The sequence below is a fragment of the Hippoglossus hippoglossus genome, chromosome 3 (assembly GCF_009819705.1).
Source record: "Hippoglossus hippoglossus isolate fHipHip1 chromosome 3, fHipHip1.pri, whole genome shotgun sequence".
Lineage (NCBI taxonomy): Eukaryota > Metazoa > Chordata > Actinopteri > Pleuronectiformes > Pleuronectidae > Hippoglossus > Hippoglossus hippoglossus.
In genome coordinates, this window is record NC_047153.1 from 49548 (window position 1) to 62361 (window position 12814).

The window sequence follows — 12814 nt, forward strand, 5'->3', positions numbered from 1 at the left end:
CCGCCCTCCACGGAGCGACTCGTTGAGTGAAACAATTGGGTTAACAATTTTAAACTGAAAGCGTCACTTTAATAATGTTTGTTTATGTTTGTCATGTATGTGATGTCATAAATCATGTGTGATTTAATAAATAATGTGTGTCATGTATGTGATGTAATAAATCATGTGTGTAATTTAATAAATAATGTGTCATGTATGTGATGTAATAAATCATGTGTGATGTAATAAATTATGTATGTGATGTCATAAATCATGTCATTTATGTCATGTAATAAATCATGTGATATCATAAATCATGTGTGTCATGTATGTGATGTAATAAATCATGTGTGTAATTTAATAAATAATGTGTCATGTATGTGATGTAATAAATCGTGTGTCATGTGATGTCATAAATCACGTGTGATATCATAAATCATGTATGTGTCATTTGTCATGTAATAAATCCTGTGTGTGATGTAACAATTCCTGTGTGTCATGTATGTGATGTAATAAATCATGTGTGATGTAATAAATTATGTATGTGATGTCATAAATCATGTCATTTATGTCATGTAATAAATCATGTGATATCATAAATCATGTGTGTCATGTATGTGATGTAATAAATCATGTGTGTAATTTAATAAATAATGTGTGTCATGTATGTGATGTAATAAATCGTGTGTCATGTGATGTCATAAATCACGTGTGATATCATAAATCATGTATGTGTCATTTGTCATGTAATAAATCCTGTGTGTGATGTAACAATTCCTGTGTGTCATGTATGTGATGTAATAACACTTACTGAAGGTACCTCTGACAGATTGTGACAAGTAGCTCACCTCTGTCACAAACTCAGAAAACAGAAATGCTGTAACATGTATGAGATATTTCTTTATACATGTGTTGGAATTGACATTTTGTCTTTTATACTAAACATATGACACAACAACAAGCCAATCTGTTATATGTATTTAGCAATTGAGACAAAAAGGAAAAGCTTCAACATTTGTTAAAAACATTCACTGTATTTACATGACACATCTTTACAGTTGTTCTGACGACGGAATCAGACCGTGAGGAAACTTCCTGTCATGTCAGAGCTGGAGGGAATGAAGCATGATGAGTTCACTCAGACATGTGTGTGGTTTCTTCGTCATGATGGGCTGACACGTCTCACACATGGTTGTCGAGCAAAGCTTCAATTAGCCTCGAACTGTTTGTGATCGCCGTTGTTACCACAATGAATTTATAACCTGAAACCAGAAAACAATGTTTTTACTTAAAATGAGTCACCCAAAGCAACAAGAGCAGCACAAGTTTGTGGATATATCAGTCTGTATTTTTATATTATTATCATCATACACACTGTAGGTTGTTGGTCCATTTGTAGTGGAGAGTTTAATGGTTTATGTTCACCTGACGCTGTATTTTCACTAAATAACCTTTAAATGCTCCTTTCTCTCCTTTATGTTCTTTTAAAAAGTTTTCATACGGCTGCATATTGGTCATCATATACATCAATACCTATATGTGTGACAGGTTGATAAAAGTAATATATTAGTCGCACTCTGAGAGGAATCTAGATGACCGGTTGACACTTGAAGAACAGAGGGTCACGTTTACCTCTCTCTCTGCCGAGGAAGCGTAAGGCTGAAATCTCAGAGAAGGTGCAGCCTCCGAGGAACATGACCAGCACGATGCGCTGAGCATCATTCTTTGCTCTTAAATCAGCTCCGTTGCTACCTGTTGAGACAGAAAACCTCCATCACTCATTAATTCAAACACTTAGCTTTAGTCCTGCTGTTCGTTTGCATCGAGGTTTCCCAGAGAAATCGGGTCATATCAGATAATACATTAAATCCTTCTGCACTGACCTGGTGACTAAATCCTTGTATGTGTGTAACTACACCGAGTGATGCAAGCTATGACTATTTTCTTCTTAATTCATTTTTCCTTTACAGCCCAAATGTGTCTAAATTTGACATAAAGTGCTGAAAACGTAACAACGAGAGGCAGGTTTGTGTCAGTATCGTAACTTCAACAGATTTTAAAATGATTCATTATTAATATCTCCATCAACTTGACTCATTTCTCCTAGTGACTGAACCTGTAACAGAAAAGTCATGTCCATTCAGCAGCCTGGTGACTTCTTCGAGCCCCGTCCATCCATCTCGCTCCAGCACCTACACAACACACATGAGGAGACAGCATTACAATGACATACATATGACAACACATTACACACACTTTCCTCATGTTATTGTCTCAGTTAGTACATGGTGAAATGGGGTTTTCCAGTCTTATTGGCCACAGTGCTTTTTCTATCACACACACCATTCATACACTGTCAGCACAACAATTCTGAAGCAGACTGGAGGAGCCGGAGTTCAAACCAATGACCTTCTGGTTAGTGGACGACCCTCTCAACCTCCTGAGCCACAGCTCAGATCATTCTGCTGATTCAATCACCTGCTCAATGAGTTTGCAGCTCATAGGGACGTAGGCTCCGCTGAAGATGTAAGCCATGTCTCGTGGAACACGCAGGTCATATTCTTCATCTGACTTGGGCACCTTCACACAAAATATGAGAATCCAGTTTCTAATCTCGTATATTTACAGTATGTTCAACACAAAACGTCAGTGGTATGAATTAAGATTCTTGGGAGTAAAACTAGTAAAGTGGACAATACTTTACCAGGTTCAGCTTTTTGCTCAAGGCTCTGAAATTACTCTTCTTTGCCAGAGAGGAGAAGGCGTCAGTCAGCTTTCCTGGGAAAAAAAATCATTTAAAAAAAAGGCAATAATGATGAGGATCAGGAGACTTACACAAAATCATTCAGTCATATCCAGTAGCCAGAGATACAGTGACTGTGATGAGGAAGAAGCCGTTTCACCTGCAGCTTTGTCGTTGACCAGTTTACCCACTTTGCTCTCCATGACGGTCAGTGTTTCCCCCGGCTGCTGCTCCACCAGCAGCCCCGACTGCCTCAGGTTGGCAAATGTGAGCAGGTGGTCCACTCCATAGCTCTGATGATGTCAAGCAGACACAACGTTACACAAAGGAGGCTCCTGAAATGGGGGCCACGTTAACATGAGGGTAGGTTTAAAGCATACGGCCATATTCTATCATTTTCTCTTTGTCAATGAATAAAAAGACCAAAACAGACGATGAGTTAATCTGCCTCTCTGACATCTGACTCTATCCTGTCTGTGGCTCTCCGTAAAAAACTCATTCCATCGACTGAAAACAGAAGTGGTAGAAAAAACAGCTGGGCACTGTCGTTTTTATCAAATGTTAAAGAAAGAAATCATTTGCTGGGAAATATTTTTCAACTGAGGGTTGATTCACTTTTCTTGTTCTAAGGAGAACTTTTTTCCTGTATTTACTTAACTTGCTCAGGAGCAGGCCAACACACGCTAATGTCATTTAGGGCGGCCATCAGAAAGTCAAACATTTTTAGTGACTTTCCAAACATTTGGCAGCAGCTTCTCTTATTGAGGCTCACCTGTAGATACTGTGATTTTAACGAGCGGTAATCTTTTGGCAGGAGTCCTGAGAGAAAATAACATCTCACAGTTATCAACACAACATGAAAATAATTACATTTATATTTGGTTTTTGTTTATCAAAAGAAAACTCACCATTTTCTGTGATGGACAGAAGACAAAGCAGCCTGAGACTTTCTATCATGGAGACCTTTAAAAAATGAAATAAATAAGGTTTACTAAAATATTGTTAAAGTTATTTTTTGACCTGTTTACAACTCTGTATTTAAGTAAAAGCACCTGTCTGTTGATATGCTCCTCTATGAAAGAAATACAGTCACGGATTTCAAATCCTTCAAGTATAGCTGGAAGAGAAAACAAGGAATAAACAAAAATAAAACCGAACAAATAATTTATTGTGAGAATAATGATCATGAACACGTTTAACTAAACTCTGAGTGTATTCTTACAGTGTTCTGTTTTCAACAGCTCCTGGAAATCCTGCTTTGTCTTTTTCTTCATGATTGATTCACTCGCACCGATGTCTGGAAGAGAGAAGGTGCACTTCAGCACTGCAGCTTTAAAATACATCACACAGTACAGGTACACATGTACAGTAAAATGATGTAACACAGTAGAAGTACACATGTACAGTAAAATGATGTAACACAGTAGAAGTACACATGTACAGTAAAAGGATGTAACACAGTAGAAGTACACATGTACAGTAAAATGATGTAACACAGTAGAAGTACACATGTACAGTAGAAGTCATACTCACGCAGGCTTAGCAGTCGATGCTCCTGTTTTAAACCTTTTAACTCTTCTGACACAAACGTTTTCATCTGCTTTATGTCCATCCCCCGACGCTTCTGTAGAAGAAGGAAGACTAAGAGTCAGTTACCTCAGTTGAGCCACAAAGTCTGATGAGGGGAAGGAACATTTACTCACATCATATGCAGTCTGGAGATTTCTGGCCTTCTGACTTAGAAAACCAAAGACGTTGGAGAAATGCTCGTTTCTGATTTCATTGAAGACCTACGCGGGTTCAGAGAACTTTTAATCATCATGATCAACATGATCAGAGATGTGATCCAGTGTCGCTCGTACCTTATCCTGAGAGTTCAGCATGACCTTCAAACTTTTGTCAGAGGAAGTAACATCAGCTCCAAACTCCACACATCCTGCAAAGCAAGGCAGTTTTATGCATAAAGCACATCTCACACACTGTAGAGAGATGTTGAAAACAACAGACACTAAATTAAACCGACATAAAATCAAATAGCACAAAACAACAAAATAAAGGAGGTTAAAAAAAGGTTAAAGACTGTAAAATCTGTTTTTGAAAATAAGTTAAAGGAGTAAAATTATTAATTATTTTTATCCCACCACATTTGATTCTAAATATATCATCCACGAGTCCTTCGTAGACAACTTGAGAGCACAGAGGAGTGACAAGGTCCACATCTGCAAAACACAATGATGACGTTAGATAATGAAGAACTACACGGTACGATGTCCACTGGGGAAACGATACGTAGCTTCTTACCTCTGTCGATAAGAAAAACTTTTCCTATTTCCGCCTGACAGGCTTTTGTTTCTCCCTCTTCTACCTGCTCCCTCCACAACTCGTACGTCATCTGGCACCAGAGACACAATCCATGAGGGTGCAATCCTTCATCAGAACATTATCTTTAGATAACCTGTTAGTCTGTGATCATACCACACCTTGGAACATCTTCCAATCCCGTAGATCTTTGAGAAAGGGCCGTAGACAGAGTGAAGGAGGTGCAGAGCGCTGGCGGCGGTCCTCACCCAGCGCTGGTCCCCTGCCTGTGGAAAGTTTGATCATTTACAAACTACACGCTACAAAAACACAAGTATACAGTTATTTTTGGAGGTAAAAATTTTACCTCCAATATTTTTGGAGGTAAAAATATCAATAAGCAGTTAAAAACAGTTTAACTATGAATGAACAGTATTCACCTGTTCATTCATATTAACTGGTACTGGGTTGAAACTATTACTTTACAAATTGCAGTTGCTCTGTTTTAGCTTTGTTTTTTTTGTTTTACTCCCGAGGTCAAATCTGTGGCTCTTTAGCTGCTGAATGGTCACAAATTGTTGTCTGACTGCGTCTCACTGCAGTCTGCTTGTACAGACACTTTTATACAGTTTTACTTTCAGTCAAAGTGAACATCAAGACAGAGAAATCTTGATATCCCGTCCAAGAGGCCAAAAAATGTTTTGTGAAATCACAGCAACCCTCGACCTTCTAAATCAGTCTCAGTGAACGTTTCTGCAGAATCTAGGAAATTCACTCAAGGTGTTCCTGAGATAATTACGTTCGCAAGACCAAAAGGTGCAATGTTTTATGAGGTAACGTGACCTTTGAGCTTTGACCATTAAGATGTAATCAGTTCATCCTCGATTCAAAGTGGCCTTTGCACAAAATTAGAAGAAATTGCCTCACTTCGTTCCGGACACATTCTCAAGAGTGGGGCGGATAGATGGACGAACGGACTAACTGAAAACACCTCCAGCTTCAGCTTTAGGAGGATCAACAAATCAAGTCAGTTCTTTTTCAGATTCTGTCTTTACCAGGAAGTTGTCTCGAAAGAATTCTGGCAGCTCCAGACTGATGATGTCATCGTCAAGTGGAAGAAGGTAGAACGCCCATTCGTCAATGGTCACATCTGCAAAACGAAAAAAACAAGTTTAACAACTTTACTGAACTTTTCATTAAGACTGATCATTGCTACTCAAACTAAATGTGAAGACACAAAGGTTCTCACCACCAAAAAGCCCCTGCTCCTCCAGCACCGCCTCACACGCAAAGAACTGGATGACACAAGATGGTTGGCAGGTAAATATGGTGAATCTTCTATCAGAGCATGTATGTGCAGCACTCCCTCTATCATACATCAATCGTACGCCGGCACAGCAATCAGAGGCAATTCACGGTTCAATATCTTGCCCAAGGACACTTCGGCACACGGACTGGGGGAGATTGGTATCGAACGGCTGACCTTCTGGTTAGTGGATGATTCGCTCTACCACCTAAGCCACGGTCGCTCCATATATAAATATCAAGAACCTAATTCAAAACCAATCACAGCAGCAGAGCAGGAAATACCTTCTGAGGGGTGAAGATGATCTTGTATCTTCTGAATCTTCCTGCAGCTTTGTCTGCATTGGCCACATCTGGAACAAAGAACACAAGGTTTCCACTACGGACTCCTAATGATAAACACTTAGCATCGCAGCTTCAGGATCGGAGCAGAAGCAGCAGTGGGTTTGTGTCAGAGTTTCCTAAATACAACTCTTTACAGCAGGAAGCGTGAGATCATAGAATAACAGAATAAGAGTAAGACAGAGTCAGTGGCAACAGGACAGTTCAATAACTCAACACGTCACGTTTCAGCTGACACTTAAAACAGGTTACTGAGATTCACTGAGATCTGATAAAATGACATTTAAGAATGTTTTGGTGATGAACTCAACACTGGGTTATGTTAACTTTACTCCTCATAGATGAACTAAACCTGAACAAAGAAACTAACCATTCATAAAAAACAATGCTGATGTAATAAGTTGCACTTACAGCTGACAAGTTAGAATTTTACATTTTCTCCTGTGATAGTTTTCTTTGTTGGCCATATATACATCTCTCCACCTTTTTGCTATAATTTCATTCAATTTCATCTCATTTTTCAGACATTAGAAAAAGTCTAAAACATTTAAAAAAGAAAACATCTGACTCAACTTACCACAGATCCACTTTACAGTTTGTATTCTTGGCCGGATCAGAAAACAGAGTCTGAGAGAGAAACGTCACATTGTCAGGCAGTCACATCATCGTGTGTGTGTGTGTGTGTGTGTGTGTGTGTGTGTGTGTGTGTGTGTGTGTGTGTGTGTACTCACTGATCTGAGATGCTGACAATAGGTTTATATTCCACTTTGTAGAGTTTGTCGACCTCATGTTGCTGAAATAAAACCAGACCAACTGTTAGAATAAGCCTCTGAGGCAGCACAGTTGTTTCTCTCATGTCAACATGAAAAAGCTGACTTGCACCTTCAGTGTTGAAACATTAGCAATACGATCCAGTGGGCTCATCAAGTCAGACTCTATGAACAGGTCCTTCTTCCCCGGCAGCTGAGAGACAACGAGACAGTGAGGACGAAATCTATTGTACAGCAAGACGATTCTCTGTTTAAATGTTATTGAGTAGAAACATTTATGTGCAATATATGATATCATATAATATGAGAACAGAACACGTTTACTATATAATATAATTAAATATAATGTAATATCATATCATATCATATAATATAATATCATATCATATAAAATAATATAATATAATATAATATGATATAATATCATATCATATAATATGAGAACAGAACATCACAAACAGACACGTTTACTATATAATATAATTAAATATAACATCATATCATATCATATCATAAGGGAACATTACAAACAGCTGTGGCTAATTGGTTCTTTACATGTTTGAAAATTGAAGCTGTGACACTAATGTATTTCTGACAGAATAAAAGAGCAGCTTGATAACGTCACCTTCAGAGAGGTGGAGTGTCTATAATATCTAAAGAGGTGTGAACATGTCTATTATTTAAAGAGGACGTTTTACAGCAGGTGTGTGAGTGGAGCTCACCTGCTCCAGCAGGTAGATCAGCTGATCTCGGGCCAGCCTCTTCAGCAGAGAGAAGTCCGGCAGCTCCGGAGAGTCTTTCCGGCCACAGTGCGCCATCCTGGGCCACAGCAGGGACCCGGGGGGGGGGTCACTCCTCCAGTCCTCCAGTCCTCCAGTCCTCGAGTCCTCCAGTCCTCGAACCACTGAGGGAAACTGTCACATGAGAGACTCGAAACAACAGAAACCTGGTGGCTCGATTAGCTGGTTGGCTAAAAACACAGCGATTCTCACAGATCAGTGTCAAAGTGCTGACACCGACATGAAATGATAATATCTAATAAAACAAAGGACTGGAGCCTAACCTCACTCACTAATCTGACCCTAATCTGACCCTAATCTGACCCGAATCCAACCCAGAGAATATCTGACACATCAGCTGGGCAGCTAGCAGCTTCTGGAGCTAAACACAGCTGTTTCCCCCCGGACTCTTCAAACCAATGGACCCTCTACTTCCGTTGGTGCGACAGTTGACGCAGTGGTTACTTCCTGTGAGTTGATTCTTCACCATGAGTTCAGACGCGCTCCTGCTGCTGGAGACGGTTCATTTCTCTGCAGAGAAACATCGCAACCAGCGACGTAAAGATGCGGATGAAACTCCGTATATCAACCATCCCATCGGTACGTCCTCTACCGCCGTGACTTCAGGTGCGGCTCGGTCATCCGTCCGTGTCCCCGCGGAAACAACATCTGCCATGTTGGATCCACCGACTTCATAGAGTTACATCTTATGATCGTTAACCTTTAAGTTCACTGTTCTGACCATAGACTGTGTATAAAGTTACATCTTATGATCGTTAACCTTTAAGTTCACTGTTCTGACCATAGACTGTGTATAAAGTTACATCTTATGATCGTTAACCTTTAAGTTCACTGTTCTGACCATACACTGTGTATAAAGTTACATCTTATGATCATTAACCTTTAAGTTCACTGTTCTGACCATACACTGTGTATAAAGTTACATCTTATGATCATTAACCTTTAAGTTCACTGTTCTGACCATACACTGTGTATAAAGTTACATCTTATGATCGTTAACCTTTAAGTTCACTGTTCTGACCATACACTGTGTATAAAGTTACATCTTATGATCATTAACCTTTAAGTTCACTGTTCTGACCATACACTGTGTATAAAGTTACATCTTATGATCGTTAACCTTTAAGTTCACTGTTCTGACCATAGACTGTGTATAAAGTTACATCTTATGATCGTTAACCTTTAAGTTCACTGTTCTGACCATACACTGTGTATAAAGTTACATCTTATGATCGTTAACCTTTAAGTTCACTGTTCTGACCATACACTGTGTATAAAGTTACATCTTATGATCATTAACCTTTAAGTTCACTGTTCTGACCATACACTGTGTATAAAGTTACATCTTATGATCGTTAACCTTTAAGTTCACTGTTCTGACCATACACTGTGTATAAAGTTACATCTTATGATCGTTAACCTTTAAGTTCACTGTTCTGACCATACACTGTGTATAAAGTTACATCTTATGATCGTTAACCTTTAAGTTCACTGTTCTGACCATACACTGTGTATAAAGTTACATCTTATGATCGTTAACCTTTAAGTTCACTGTTCTGACCATACACTGTGTATAAAGTTACATCTTATGATCGTTAACCTTTAAGTTCACTGTTCTGACCATAGACTGTGTATAAAGTTACATCTTATGATCATTAACCTTTAAGTTCACTGTTCTGACCATAGACTGTGTATAAAGTTACATCTTATGATAGTTAACCTTTAAGTTCACTGTTCTGACCATAGACTGTGTATAAAGTTACATCTTATGATCGTTAACCTTTAAGTTCACTGTTCTGACCATACACTGTGTATAAAGTTACATCTTATGATCGTTAACCTTTAAGTTCACTGTTCTGACCATAGACTGTGTATAAAGTTACATCTTATGATCGTTAACCTTTAAGTTCACTGTTCTGACCATACACTGTGTATAAAGTTACATCTTATGATAGTTAACCTTTAAGTTCACTGTTCTGACCATACACTGTGTATAAAGTTACATCTTATGATCGTTAACCTTTAAGTTCACTGTTCTGACCATACACTGTGTATAAAGTTACATCTTATGATCGTTAACCTTTAAGTTCACTGTTCTGACCATACACTGTGTATAAAGTTACATCTTATGATCGTTAACCTTTAAGTTCACTGTTCTGACCATACACTGTGTATAAAGTTACATCTTATGATTGAGTCGTGAGATAAACTCAGACTGAACTAAACTCCAGATATAAAAATGTGTAGATGTTAAAATCAGATTTGAAATGATCCTTGTGAATCAGGAGACTCACTGTTCTTCATCAAAGGAAAACTTAACCTTTAATATGAGTTTGATTCAGACTGTGTTTGTAGTGATGACTTTACTATACTGTGTGTGTGTGTGTACTTTAAGGAGTAGCAAGAATCCTGAGCCATGAAGGAGGCATCACAGACGTTGAGGTTTTGCAGGTATGTTGTTACTCGGACTCCAGACCTGGTACAACATCTGTCCTGAGGGTGTCTGACAAACATGTGGCCACATTCTTCTACTGTTCACACAGTAGAAGAATGTGGAAGAATTCATTCAGTAGAAGAATTCATTCATTCCTCTCTCACCCACTGCTGACACACACACACACACACACACACATTGTCATTAGACACATCTGTAAACTAAACTTTGTAAAAACATTAAAGATTATTTGCATAAAGAGCAGGAAGTGAACACGCTGACCACGATCAGATCTCTCAGGACAGATGTTAAGAGCAGGTGTGAATAGGGCCTTAGTCACTGTACTGTACATGTCCCGCCCGCAGGCTGCTCTGCTTCATGACACCGTGGAGGACACTGACACCACGCACGCCGAGCTCGAGAACAAGTTTGGATCGACCGTGGCTCATATCGTCCAGGAGGTGACTGACGACAAGAGTCTACCCAAACAGGAGAGGAAGCGTCTGCAGGTGGAACACGCGGCTCATTGCAGTCGTCAGGCCAAACTGGTCAAACTGGCTGATAAACTGTACAACCTGAGGGACCTGAACCGCTGCACACCTGTCGGTCAGCACGTCACTGCTACTATGCTGTTCTGTTGTTTTTAAAGAGCTTCACTACAATTCATGACGACAAAAATATTGATTCAGTGTAACGTGAATAAAACAAAAAGAGAAGAAAAAGCTTCACACATCTGAAAAATATACTGTCTGTAAAAGTACCAGTCCTTCACAGTGTACTTAGTTACCCTATCCCTGTGTGTGTGTGTGTGTGTGTGTGCGTGTGCGTGTGTGTAGGTTGGACAGCGGCGCGGGTGCAGGAGTATTTTGATTGGTCCTCAGAAGTGGTTAAAGGCCTGAGAGGGACAAGCTCGGTTCTGGAGGAGAAGCTGGACGAGCTGTTCACACACAGACGAGTCTCAACAACCTGACTGAAAACTGAACAATTCCCTCCCAAATACATTCAAACTTCATTAATTAAAAAAATGGAAATAAATCTTAATTTCTTATTTATTAGTTGTATTATTTTGCTGGGACTTTTTATTTTTTATCTCTTGGTACTAAAACTCATCTAAACACTAAATACGGGAGCTTATGTTTAAACTTTGCTGTAGTGACGTCACGAATGAATCAGTATTAGATAGTTGAAGGAAACATATTTCTAGAATAAATAAATTCCATCTAAAATGTCACACTATGAAAAATGAGGATAGAGCTATTTTCAATATAATACAGGTACGTATTGACAGTTACTGCAGTTATATCCAGGTTTATACAGATGCATCACAGAATTTATTCAATAAGGTAGGAGTAGCAATTATAATTCAGAATTTTATATTAAATTAGCCTGCAGACATTTTGATTGAAATAGAGCAAACCTTATACAGAAGTCAAGTGATGGGCCTGACAGTAATTCTTTATGGATACTGGTGTTGGTGTTAAGGTAAATGAAATGACAGATAAACCTAAAGAAGGCTGTGAAAAATAATAACAATATAAATGGATTAACCCTTTGATACGCAAGCTATTCAAACCCTTCTAATGCCCAACATGGGTCAAAGAAGGACCCGTATTCATTTCCTGTGTTATGTCATCATGGCTGGGTGTTTCTCTGCTATATTCTTTTATAGTTTATTCTTCCTTCAGTTAGCAGAGCTGGATTCCAAGACTCACCCACAACTCCAGCTTGATCCTGTAAAACAAAGTGTAGGTCCTCAGCATCAGAGATTTCAGACTCAGAATCAAGAACTGCCTCCTCATCTTCCTCATCCTGTTCTTCATCCAGCATCTTAATGACCATTAAACCATGAGTCTGAAATGACTGCGACCAGCCACACTAACACTGGATAAAGAAAATCAAAAGCATATTTTCAAATGCATATCAATCAGTCTATTAAGTATGTACTCTTATATTTCAGGTTTTATTTTGTTGATCTAGCTATGGTGTGCTAGCCAGAAAAGAAGCTAGCTAGCTAACAGCTAGTTAGTATTGTACATATTTGTCTTTGTCACTAGTAATGGATGTAAAATAAGACCCACATGCATCAGATGTGCAGAAGCAGCTGTGTGAAATGAGCAGGTGTTCCGTAGTGAATACAAAGTGT

General features: G+C 39.0%; 2 protein-coding genes across 2 annotated transcripts; one reads left to right on the forward strand and one right to left on the reverse strand.

The window, feature by feature from the left end:
- Window positions 1–891: 891 nt before the first annotated feature.
- Window positions 892–8491, reverse strand: vps33b (VPS33B late endosome and lysosome associated). The gene is made up of 24 exons (XM_034572365.1): window positions 8341–8491; window positions 8160–8307; window positions 7550–7630; window positions 7399–7460; window positions 7245–7294; window positions 6611–6678; window positions 6270–6315; window positions 6076–6170; window positions 5203–5307; window positions 5024–5114; window positions 4864–4941; window positions 4585–4658; window positions 4426–4512; window positions 4256–4346; window positions 3945–4019; window positions 3775–3839; window positions 3631–3685; window positions 3495–3541; window positions 2883–3015; window positions 2684–2757; window positions 2458–2559; window positions 2096–2171; window positions 1612–1731; window positions 892–1241 (listed from the first exon to the last, which is right to left on the reverse strand). Exons 2-24 carry the CDS (start codon window positions 8253–8255, stop codon window positions 1162–1164), a joined length of 1851 nt encoding a protein of 616 aa, XP_034428256.1. The 5' UTR covers window positions 8256–8307; window positions 8341–8491; the 3' UTR covers window positions 892–1161.
- A 179-nt stretch (window positions 8492–8670) lies between these two features.
- Window positions 8671–11733, forward strand: hddc3 (HD domain containing 3). Its single transcript, XM_034572476.1, has 4 exons — window positions 8671–8816; window positions 10633–10688; window positions 11037–11277; window positions 11508–11733. Exons 1-4 carry the CDS (start codon window positions 8705–8707, stop codon window positions 11639–11641), a joined length of 543 nt encoding a protein of 180 aa, XP_034428367.1. The 5' UTR covers window positions 8671–8704; the 3' UTR covers window positions 11642–11733.
- Window positions 11734–12814: the final 1081 nt, after the last annotated feature.

What these genes read in the sequence shown, in the direction of transcription:
- hddc3 (XM_034572476.1), top strand. Translation starts at nt 8,705, where the DNA reads ATGAGTTCAGACGCGCTCCTGCTGCTGGAGACGGTTCATTTCTCTGCA. An exon ending in GTATATCAACCATCCCATCG is followed by an intron (nt 8,817 to 10,632) that starts GTACGTCCTCTA and finishes GTGTACTTTAAG; the next exon opens with GAGTAGCAAGAATCCTGAGC. An exon ending in CAGACGTTGAGGTTTTGCAG is followed by an intron (nt 10,689 to 11,036) that starts GTATGTTGTTAC and finishes TCCCGCCCGCAG; the next exon opens with GCTGCTCTGCTTCATGACAC.
- vps33b (XM_034572365.1), bottom strand. Translation starts at nt 8,255, where the DNA reads ATGGCGCACTGTGGCCGGAAAGACTCTCCGGAGCTGCCGGACTTCTCT. An exon ending in ATCTCCAGACTGCATATGAT is followed by an intron (nt 4,347 to 4,425) that starts GTGAGTAAATGT and finishes CTTCTTCTACAG; the next exon opens with AAGCGTCGGGGGATGGACAT. An exon ending in CTTCCTCGGCAGAGAGAGAG is followed by an intron (nt 1,242 to 1,611) that starts GTAAACGTGACC and finishes TTCTGGTTTCAG; the next exon opens with GTTATAAATTCATTGTGGTA.